This window comes from Ursus arctos, unplaced genomic scaffold (genome assembly GCF_023065955.2).
Source record: "Ursus arctos isolate Adak ecotype North America unplaced genomic scaffold, UrsArc2.0 scaffold_24, whole genome shotgun sequence".
NCBI lineage: Eukaryota > Metazoa > Chordata > Mammalia > Carnivora > Ursidae > Ursus > Ursus arctos.
The window spans coordinates 5,252,294-5,262,753 of NW_026622919.1; the positions used below are offsets into that span (position 1 = coordinate 5,252,294).

At 61.4% G+C, this 10,460-nt stretch overlaps 1 protein-coding gene across 1 annotated transcript in view; it reads left to right on the forward strand.

Annotated features, from left to right (window-relative positions):
- QRICH2 (glutamine rich 2) overlaps window positions 1-9,803 on the forward strand; it is a 33,886-nt gene extending 24,083 nt beyond the window's left edge. The window contains 13 exon segments of the mRNA XM_048226414.1: window positions 261-375; window positions 2,301-2,555; window positions 3,538-3,660; window positions 3,744-3,818; window positions 4,004-4,168; window positions 4,269-4,390; window positions 4,891-4,956; window positions 5,226-5,327; window positions 6,036-6,239; window positions 6,536-6,683; window positions 7,068-7,161; window positions 7,886-8,020; window positions 9,634-9,803. Coding sequence (XP_048082371.1) covers window positions 261-375; window positions 2,301-2,555; window positions 3,538-3,660; window positions 3,744-3,818; window positions 4,004-4,168; window positions 4,269-4,390; window positions 4,891-4,956; window positions 5,226-5,327; window positions 6,036-6,239; window positions 6,536-6,683; window positions 7,068-7,161; window positions 7,886-8,020; window positions 9,634-9,803 — 1,774 coding nt within the window.
- Window positions 9,804-10,460: the final 657 nt, after the last annotated feature.

Consider the following 10,460-nt stretch of genomic DNA (forward strand, 5'->3'; position numbering starts at 1 on the left):
AGGCTGGAGGAGAGCACTTGCCAGAGCCCCTCAGAGCCCTCTCTTGGTGGTGCCAGGTCTCACCCCCTAGAAACCTCTCAGGCCAGCATGTGGGCACCCACTCCCTGGACAAGCAGTGCCTGGGACCCCCTAGACAGAGCCTGTTGCAGGGCGGGCGGGAGAGCCATGGTGTGCATCTTCCTCTGTCCATGATGGGACTGGTGGGCCTGGGCCCTGGGGTGGGCGGCGGGGCCAGGCGATCTCTTCTGTGCATCTCTCAGAGTTACCGTGGCTGACATTGAGAAGGAACTGGCCGAGCTGAGGGAGAGCCAAGAGCGGGGCAAGGTCAGCATGGAACATTCCGTCTCCGAAGCCTCCCTCTACCTGCAGGACCAGGTGAGACCAGGGCTCTTCTCAGAGTCGGCCATGGATGGTGGGGCTACTAGGCTCTTAGCTGACATACAGTTTGCTAATATTTTTGCCCATTCTGTGCGTCGTCTTTCCGCTCTCTTATTAGCGTCTGCCTTTAAGATTTTATTTATTTATTTGAGAGAGAGAGAGTGTGAGCCCAAGTGGGGGAGGAGCAGAGGGAGAGGGACAAGCAGACTCTGTGCCAAGCGTGAAACCGGACGTGGGGCTCGATCCCACGACCCTGAGTTCGTGACCAGAGGCGAAATCAAGAATCAGACGCTTAACTGACTGAGCCACCCAGGTGCCCGATAGTGTCTGCCTTTAAATCTTGAGTGATGCTATCGTTGGCCATCCCAGAACGTTCCCATGGAAGAGCATCTGGACCAGGAACAGCCCTCTCTGAGTGCTTGCAGAAAGATTGGATAGGAAAAGCCACTGGGCTAAGGGGACTCATGTCAGGAACCCCTTGGTGATAAAGGCCCCATTTTGGGGGACTCCCACATTGGCCGGGGGACTCCCACATTGGCCGGGTCACTGACATGTACCATTTCTTGATGACAAAGCCGGCTGTCCAGTGTGGGGTTTGAAGAGCAGAAGATGATGTGTCCACAGCTCACATCTAAGCTTAGCAACCTCCAGGGCTGTCCCAGGGCCACACTCCCCACACGGCAGGCCCGGGCTCCTGCCACAGCCTCTTCAAGGCACCGGCCTCCTCTCTCCCGATTCCCCCGCCACCTCAGCTTCCTGCCTCTGAACACACTGCTGCTTTCCCACGCTGCTGCTTGTTCCGGAATGTCCCTGTCACCCCCACTTACCCAGTGGGCTCCTACTTATCCCTCACAACCCCACGGAAATGCCCGTGGTTTGGAGAGGCACCTTCCTTTCTTCTAGAGAGAATTAATCCATCCTTTGTATCCCACGGGCCCTCTGACAGGCTCTTATGGGCTCTTCAGAAGAGTGGGCTCTTCCAGATGCAAGCATGAGCCTCACTGAGCTCAGGCAGAAGGGAGCCTGGTTGAAAGTGCATCGGTGTGCCGGAGCTGGAAAAGGCAGAACTTCCAGGCCAAGGGGGCGGTCTGGGCGGCGCCGCTCCTTCTCTGTCTCTCCGCGTCGGTTTCTGTGTGTCCCTGTGCCTCTGTGTCCTGTCCTTATCCATTTCTCTGCAATGCTACCGCATCTCCCTCCCACCGTGCTCCCAGTCAGCTTTCCTTTCTCTCGCACGTGGCCCACAGGGGCTGCCTAGGCCCTGCCATGTCACATGCTTCCAAGAGAGGGGGTTTGGTTGGCCCAGCCCCTCTCTGAGCCTGGCAAGAGGTCACACGGCTGTGAGACTGGCTGCCCCAGAACCGGTTGTCGACCGAGGACCAGTCATGTGTGGTGACACACGGGGACTGTGGGAAACAGAAGAGGACGGGAGAGCCAGTGGAAGGCATCTGCTCCTGCCCAGACCGGGAGAGGCCCCTGTAACAGAAGTAGCACCCATCCCACTGATTTCTTGTTACTGACATGCTGGGTGGGGGAGCATGTGTGAGCCCGGCCCTCCCATCCCCAGGGCCCAGAGCTGTGTCTGGGTGTCGTAAGACTCCTCTAAGTGTTTGTGGACCAATGGACATCACCACTCAAGGGTTTAGCTAGAGGAGATGTGTCCTCTCATTGAATCAGTGAGCTGGCCGGAGAAAGGTCTAGAAACCTCTGTCCTATAAGGGTTTTTTTCAGCATCGAGGCTATACTCGCTGAGAACTGTGTTCACTATTTAACAGATGGGCTCTGGGCGCCTCCTACATGCCCTGCATTCTATGAGGCACTGGGGGGTGCAGCGACTGCCCGAATCATGTAGGCGCTGACAGTGTGAACAAAACGTGGCCATGCCTTGTTCAGTGCCCTGCACCAGCCTTCTTGCCCACCCCCAGCTTGACAAGCTCAGGACGATCATCGAGAGCATGCTGGCCTCGTCTTCCACGCTGCTGTCCATGAGCATGGCTCCTCACAAGACCCTGGCAACCTTGGAACCTGGCCAGATTGACCCTGAGGCCACGTGCCCCGCCTGCAGCCTGGACCTGAGCCATCAGGTCAGCATGCTGGTGCAGCGCTACGAGCAGCTGCAGGACATGGTCAACAATCTGGCTGCCTCCCGGCCCTCCAAGAAAGCCAAGCTCCAGAGCCAGGTGACTCCCACTGGCCCGTCTCCTGGTGCGGCCAGCCGTGCCCCACCGCGGGGAGCCGCAGCCCAGAAGCCCACAGAGCGGGGAGCAGCTGATGAGCTTTAACTCATGAGCCTAAGGGCCAGTTTTCCATGGTGAAGCCCTTTACTGACCCCACAAAAGTCCCCGGTCCTTTCACTGGGCCACAGCGAGGGCAGCACCAGAGCTAGCTCTGGGGACAAGAGACCATGGGGAAGAGCTGGCTTCTTGCGGGTGGGACGGTGGGACGGCACAGCTGGCTGGGGGCGGAGCCGGGCACTCATGTGCCTCGGGGGACACTGGCATAGCTTTAGGGCTCATTGACTCCCCTTCACACCAGTCTGCCAGCCCCCTTCTCAATTCCCCACCAAAGGGCAGGCTTGCTGGTGGGGGCAGGGAGAGTCACAAGTCCCTGAGTCCTGCCTCTTGGACTCTGGAGTTCAGGTCCAGGCCAGGGCAGGTGGGAAGACTGCAGAACACATCCCAGCTCTTGGGAGCCACAGGGCAGCTCACCACTCTGGAGCCCAATTTCCTCTACTGGTCACCCTCCTGGGTGGGCCAGGTACCTCAAGGCTAGACCATGGGGAGGTGGGGGACTGAAGCTCCCATCCCGTTGGGTGAACACAGAGCAGAGAGCCTCCCCACTATCGGGGGAACTTGGGGAGAGCCAGAATGGGGTCCAAAGTTGGCCTACCTGCTGGGTGATTTTTTAAAAATTTTATTCGAGAGAGAGAAAGAGAGAGGGAGGGCGTGTACATGAACAGGGGAAGCAGCAGCAGGAGAGGGAGAAGCAGGTTCCCCACTAAACAGGGAGCCCAAACCGGGGCTCGATCCCAGGAGCCCAAGATCATGATCTGAGCCGAAGGCAGACGCTTCCCTGCCTGAGCCCCCCAGGCCCCTCCGGGTGATGTTGTAAGGGCCGATCTGTCGGGGCCCAGGGAGCCTGCCTTTGTGCCTCCCGCCGCAGGACGAAGAGCTGCTGGGCCACGTCCAGAGCGCCATTCTGCAGGTACAGGGCGACTGCGAGAAGCTCAACATCACCACCAGCAACCTCATCGAAGACCATCGGCAGAAGCAGAAGGACATTGACGTGAGGGGCCCGCAGGGCGGCTGGGGCGGGGGGCGAGGCCGTTCCCATCCTGGCTCCTCATTCTCTGCTCCCTCGCCTCCCAGGTGTTGTACCAGGGTCTAGAGAAGCTCGAGAAGGAAAAGGCCAACAGGGAACACCTGGAGATAGAGATTGGCGTGGTAAGGGCCAGGCCCAGAAGAGCCGCCCTATGTCCCACGAGGTCTTACTGGTCATTCTGTGAAAGGCCAGGAGTGGAGGAGAGCCCAGGGGCGAGCTCAGTGTCCAGGCTTGACGCCTCAGGGCAATGGGGCCCCTCCATGGCGCTCTCCCACCTGGGGGGCACCCCTCCTCTCTTTCTGGGTAGAAAGCCGATAAGAGCGCCCTGGCAGCCAAAGTGAGCCGTGTCCAGTTTGATGCCACCACAGAGCAGCTGAACCACATGATGCAAGAGCTGGTGGCGAAGATGAGCGGGCAGGAGCAGGACTGGCAGAAGATGCTGGACAAGCTCCTGGTGGAGATGGACAGCAAGGTGAGGGCCGCCGGCGGCTCCTGTCTGGATGCTGCAGACCGCCCCACCCCCCGGCTTTCCCAGCACCCACTGGTCACTGCCGCCACCCCCCCCCCAACAGCTGGACCGCCTGGAGCTGGACCCCGTGAAGCAGTTGCTGGAAGATCGCTGGAAATCCTTGCGGCAGCAGCTCAAAGAGCGCTCTCCACTCTACCAGGCAGACGAGGCAGCGGCCATGCGGAGGTGGGGCACGGACAACAGCGGGGGTGTGGGGGGGCCTGTTGGGTCAGCTCCCACCAGCAGGTCGTGTGCTCTGGGGGAATGGCTGATCCCACCGGACCATCCCGCAGTTGCAGTGACAGAATCTGAGAGCTTGAAAAGCCCTTCCAGCTTAGGCCGGTTGCTCCTATGGCGGAGAAAGGGTGGGGAGGGGGACCACCGTGACGGGGATGCGCCCACAGTGTCCAGTGCGGAGTCTGCTCCTAGGGGGCTAGTCCATGGCCGGCTTGAATCCCAGGGTTTCCATTATTGGCCGCCAGAGGGCCCCCGAGGTTTACACAGGGCATCCGTCAGCGGCCCTTTGAAACCCCCGCTGGCTTTGGGTTAGGACAGGTGGTGCTGGATGGGCGCCTCAAAGCCGCCTGGCGGGCAGAGGGGCCAAGGCCTTCTGTGTTCGCCCTCTCTCCCATTCCCGACCCTCGGGGCAGTGCACTCACCCTCTGCGTGTATCCCACTCCTCACAGGCAGCTCTTGGCACATTTCCACTGCCTCTCTTGTGACCGTCCCTTGGAGACAACTGTGACTGGACAGTGAGTTCACACCTGGCCAACCCCGGCTGGTGGCCATCATGAGGGCGGGCACAGCAGGGCTGTATTCCCTCCCTGCCTCAACTCTTGTCCTTCCTCGTCTCCTCTCCCCGGGGTCCATCCCTGTGTGCCTGACTGCTTGCGAGCCCTCCGTCCTCGCCTCCCCACACCCTGGACAGCAAGGCTCCTCAGGCACGTAGACTGTGGGGTCCTGGATTTGAAAATGGGATTTCTCACTCTCCAACCCTCCTCCTCTCTCTGTCCCTGCCCAGGTTTATCCCTGTGACTCCTGTGGGCCCAGCCCTGCCTGGGCACCGTTCCGTCCGCCCCTACACTGTCTTTGAGCTGGAGCAGGTCCGGCAGCAGAGCCGCAAGTACGGGGCAGCGGGCTCCCAGGCAGGGCCTCACAGGGGAGATGGGCAGAGGCTGGAGGACAAGTGGGGGGGGTTCCTCCTCCTGGCTGGACAGTAGGGGGCACGGAGTGATTTCTGGGCTAGCTCCCCAGTTCTTCCGAGGAAGAGGAAGAGTGGAGACCTAGTTAGTAACCGTCTGCCTTTGAGTCCCCGTTGGGGGACCCAGTCACTCGGTGGGGGACATTGCCGAGGGTGCTGGCTGGCTGGGGGAGCTCCTCTTTACCTCCTCACACCCCCGGATGCTTCTGTGTCAGCAGCCCCAGCATGGGGGGAACGGAGGGGTCCAACATCACCCAGCCAGAGGGTGGGCTCAGTGAATGTGGGGGGAGAAGGTGGGGACATGTTGCACACTCCCTCGGACTCCTGCCCTCCTCCCCGCTGCATTTCCATCTCCCAAGGATGGGGTTCGGCAGTAAGGACGGTTTCAAACTGCCGGTTGGAGCCCTCGGGGTTCCAGGTGGGCAAGGCTAAGCGTGCAGGGCTTCCTCTCCCCATTTCAGCTTCTGCCCTGCCCCATCTGTGGTCCCCCGGGGCGCTATGGGAAGGGCTCCTGCCCGCACAGGGTCCTGCTTAAAAAGGTGCAGATAAAGGGGTGGAGTGGGCCAGGGTCTGAGCGTGGGCTCAAGCTGGTGGGGCCACCTTACCCCTCCGTCTGCCTGCGCCCCACAGCCTCAAGCTGGGCGGTACTGCCTTCCCTCGGAGCGACTTGGCACACGTGGAGCGGAGCGTGGGGCGTCTGCGCACCATGCACTCCAAGATGCTGATGGACATTGAGAAGGTGCAGATCCACTTCGGAGGCTCGATCAAGGCCAGCAGCCAGATGATCCGGGAGCTGCTGCAGGCACAGTGCCTGAGCTTCCCCTGCTACAAACGGTCGGACACAGACTGGGCCCCTGGCCACGGGGCTCAGCTTCTGCCCAGCCACAGCCCCGTGAATGTCTCATCCCGTGCTGGGGAAAGCCCTGCCAAAGAGGGAGGCAGGCGGGGGTGTGTATCAGGGGTCTTCAGGACGGCCCAGCGGTGTGGTTGCTCTGCTCACCCATTCCCTTGCTCCTGCCCTGGCTCCCGGAGACCCCCGACACAGCCATCCCATCTCTGGCTGGCTGGCCCCCGCCGTAGTGGGTCCCAGGTGATGCCGGCTCCCAGTGACTCTGCCGTCTTCATCGCAGGGTGCCGGAGACGGCCGACTACACGTCCTCGAGCGGGCCCCGGCGCTGTGGGGGCAGCCATACACTCACCTACCCCTACCGCCGCAGCCGTTTGCAGCACCTGTCCCAGGGCCTGTACCCCACCGAGGAGGTCCAGATCGCCATGAAGGTTGGGGGTGCTGCCTGGGAGTGAAGAGAGGGCCCTGACAGGACCCCACATTCTCAGGTCATTCTGGAAATACCACATAAGTCGCCAGAAGGGCGGATGACCAGCCCTCTGCCTGGAGGCTGTTTCTGTTGCAGTTAAAGCCTCTGGTTCTTAGGCTTTGTTGGGAAGAATGCCATCCTGGCCACCTGCCCATCCAGCACCGCCACCCCCACCGCGGGCCCTCCCTTCACCCTGGCACCGCCAGAGCCCCGGGAGGGTTCTGAGCACCGTTGGGTTCTGGGAGTCAGGAGAGGACGTCACTCGGTGCCCCCGGCCCTCGTGGAGGAAGGACCGGAGGGCACGCTTTCGGTGGCGCATGCTAATGGGTGTCCCCCACTCCCACAGCATGATGAGGTGGATATTTTGGGCCTGGATGGACATATTTACAAGGGACGGATGGATACAAGGCTGCCGGGCATCCTGACCAAAGACAGTGAGTGTCCTGGGGGCCCAGAGACTCCTCAGGCTCCTTGCTCAAGAGTCCCCGGGGGTCTGTCCAGTTCCTGGAAGGCCATGGGGCCCCTGGACCCTGGATGCCTTCTTCCTCTGCTACCTCCCTGATTCCAAACATTCTGAAAGTCCCAGCTGGGTGTTTGCAGTTCGGGAACAGCCACCCGGTCTCAGCCAATGAGCCAGCACTTCATGGCCACATCTTTCTTGTCAGTCTTCCTCCTCGTGCTGCGTCATTGGCTTGCCTGCCTCAGCCTCTGCTCCCAGCACCACCGGGGCCGAGTCCCACCCCTCTTTCGAAACTCAAAATGTTCCTCCTGAGCCCCCCACCACTTGGTGAATTTCCCACCCCTGATGCCCACCTCCAGTGAGCCAGACTGCATCGTTTATCAGTCCCCACCTGCTCTTCGAGTCCTCTGTGCACCTGTCCAGCCACCTGAACTGTGAGCCCGGGTCGGAACTCACCCAGCACCAGGCCCAGGGCTCATGGGCTTAGGTCCTCAGAGCGTATCTGAGCGGGTGGTGGACGGACCGACATGGGAATGAATGGAGTGCTTAGAAGGGGCATATCCATTTGTTCAGACCGGGAAGGACCTCAGCGGAGGCTGGCTGTGACCAGCGGCCCTGCAGCCCTCTCCCCATCCCCATGAGCCCCCACAGAGCTCTCACTCGGCCTCTCAGAACTGACCCTCCCCTTCACTGTCCCCCACCAGCCTCCGTCTCCGGGATGACCAAGCACAAGGCCAAGCAGTCCCGGCCCCACGTGCACAGGCAGCAGTCCCTCAGCGACAACGGCCAGCTGCCCTCGCGGCCTCAGAGTGCTCAGATGCTGGCTCGCAACAGTCCAGGTAGCTTCCCTTTGGCTGGAGCAGGCTTCCAGGTGGTCTCCCCACTGCCCCCGGGCCTCTCCTGCTTGCCCCGCCAGCCCCCTTTCCTGCCCATGGCTGGTCTCTGCCCTTATTTCCCTGGAGAGAGGAAGCGCCTGGGAGCCGAGAGATGGGATGGGAGGGAGAAGAGAGAAAAATCCATCTTTCCTGAGTTCTTGTTATGTGCCAGTGCTGGGGGGTAGGTGCCGTTACTGTCCCCACCTCCCAGAAGGGGGAATAGGGGCAGGGTTGCAGCCCAAGGCTCTGGCTCCAGGCCTGAGTCCTCCCCCAGCTCACAGGTGCTCCCTGTCCTGGGGCTTGTGCTCAGCTCTGTGCGGCAGCTGGTGGGCACAGGGCCGCAACACGGCCCCCCGAGAACCCCTCAGTCCGACCTTGTCTGCAGAGGAGCTTCTCCTCACGCCCAGGCCTAGATGGTCCCTCCAGTCCCTGTTCTCCCCTGAGGGGCTAAATCCTGCCTGAAAGTCTGGAGGCTAATTGTCCCCCAGGGTCCAGCCATATGTGGGGGCCGGAGAGCGACACTGGCCTGGAGCCACGAGGCCAGATCCCCTTCTGAGCAAGTGACTCTGAGCAAGTCTCCCCTCTTCTCCAGATGTGTTTCCTCAGCTGCCCATGAAGGGCTGCTAGATTGGTGCCGCCTGAGTCGGGGCCCCCACGAAAGGGGATCTAACGAAAGGGGCTGACCTCCTGCCTATAAAAAGTTACGTCCACACGGCACTTTGCAGATGCCTGCAGGAGGTTCAAGGGCCGCCCCCCGCTTTCCCCACCCCAGTTAAAGGCCCAGCCCCAGATGCCCTTTACCACCCATTCCAGTGACAGCGCGCGGTGAGTGCCCAGAGGAAGCAGAAACAGAAGTGATAGCACTGGTCCTGACACCTCGCCTTTACTGTGGGTTCTCACCAGCCAGGCACTGTGAGGGGCTTTACATGCATGAACTAATCCACACACCAACATTAAGAGGTAGGGACCACTGTGAGCCTCACTTATGGCTGGGAAAACTGAGGCACAGAGAGGTTAAGATACTTGCCCAAGGTCACACAGCTAGGAAGCAGCAGGAGTGGAATTCAGACCTAAGTTGTCTGCCTCCGGAAGGTATGCTCCTCACAACAGGTAGCGGGCTGGGACAGCCGATTCCGTGGTGGACAGAGTGCGGGGCTGTGACTGCGCTCTTGGGGCACTCGGCTTCCTCCTCCCTGGCACTGTGTCTACTCCAAGGGCGCCTAAAATGTTAGGGGAGCAGGAGAGGGAGAGAGGGCAGGCTTAGGAACAATTCCTGCACCTGTTGGTGTGTACAGTGCCTCAGTAGCCCCTGCATTACTAGAGGACGCATTACTTAAGAGGCAGGCTCTTAGCCACCGACCGAGGGCTTGATCATTTTTAACTCCCAAAGATTAACAAGGAGCTCTGCTCAGGAGCGCCTGCGCGGGCTCGCACTGCCCACCACAGCCCTGCGGACCCCCTCTCCAGCATTCTGCCCCCCGCTCTGCCTGCACTTCGGGCAGGCTGGGGAAGGCCTGGCGGGCTGCCGTGGGTGCAAGAGGAGGGACAGAGCCACCTCAGCCCCCCATGTCTCACAGCTCCTCCTCGTCCGCGGAAAGACAGACCCATGTCCTCCGAGGGGCACCTTGCGCAGCCCAACGCGGCCCACCCGCCCAGCCCCAGCGAGATGGAGATACATATGGACGTGCCCCCCGGGGAGGGGCTCGAGGAGCCCACCCGGGGCCCCCGGTCCACCACTGCTCAGTGAGCAACGTTATTAATAAACGTTTAGGAAGAAGCTTGGGGCAGCGAGGCTTCTGTGGTCCTGGCTCGGGAAGGTGGAGTGGAAGGGGGGGGCCCCTGAGGGCCCACACCGCCAGCCCAGGTCCAGGTGACCGGCCTGCAGTTGGAGAACAGGTCGGACTTGTAGGCTGAGAACGAGACCTCGACCCCCACCCTCCCAAGCAGGCGAAGCTACCCTCCAAGGGTGCTGGGGCTTCCGGAGAAGCAGCAGAGGCCGGACCCCAGATCTGGGCGCTGGCGGGCGGGGGTAGGACCTGCTCTCACCCCTGCCGGCTCTCTCCTGACCTCAGTGGGACCCCAAGGGTGCTGTCTGGGGAGGGTGGCCTGGGGTGTTCTGGAGAGGTTGGGGTTCGTGGCGTCCGTGCATCAGCTGTGCGTGAAGCAGAGGTGAGGGCAGCAGCTCCCCACAGTTCTGCCACCGGCTCGGGCAGCGCCAGGCTCCTGGCACGACGTCCGGGGGGAGCAGGGCCCACCGCCACCTGGGAAGGTTTCTGTTTGCTGTCCTCTGCACTTTACCCTTGAGCAGGCAAAGAGGGTCTGCCTGGCCTGGGCCGGTTCCCTGCTCCCCTCCCCCCTCCCCAGAAAGAGCAGAAGTGTGTCGGGAGAGAGTTAGCCAGGTGAC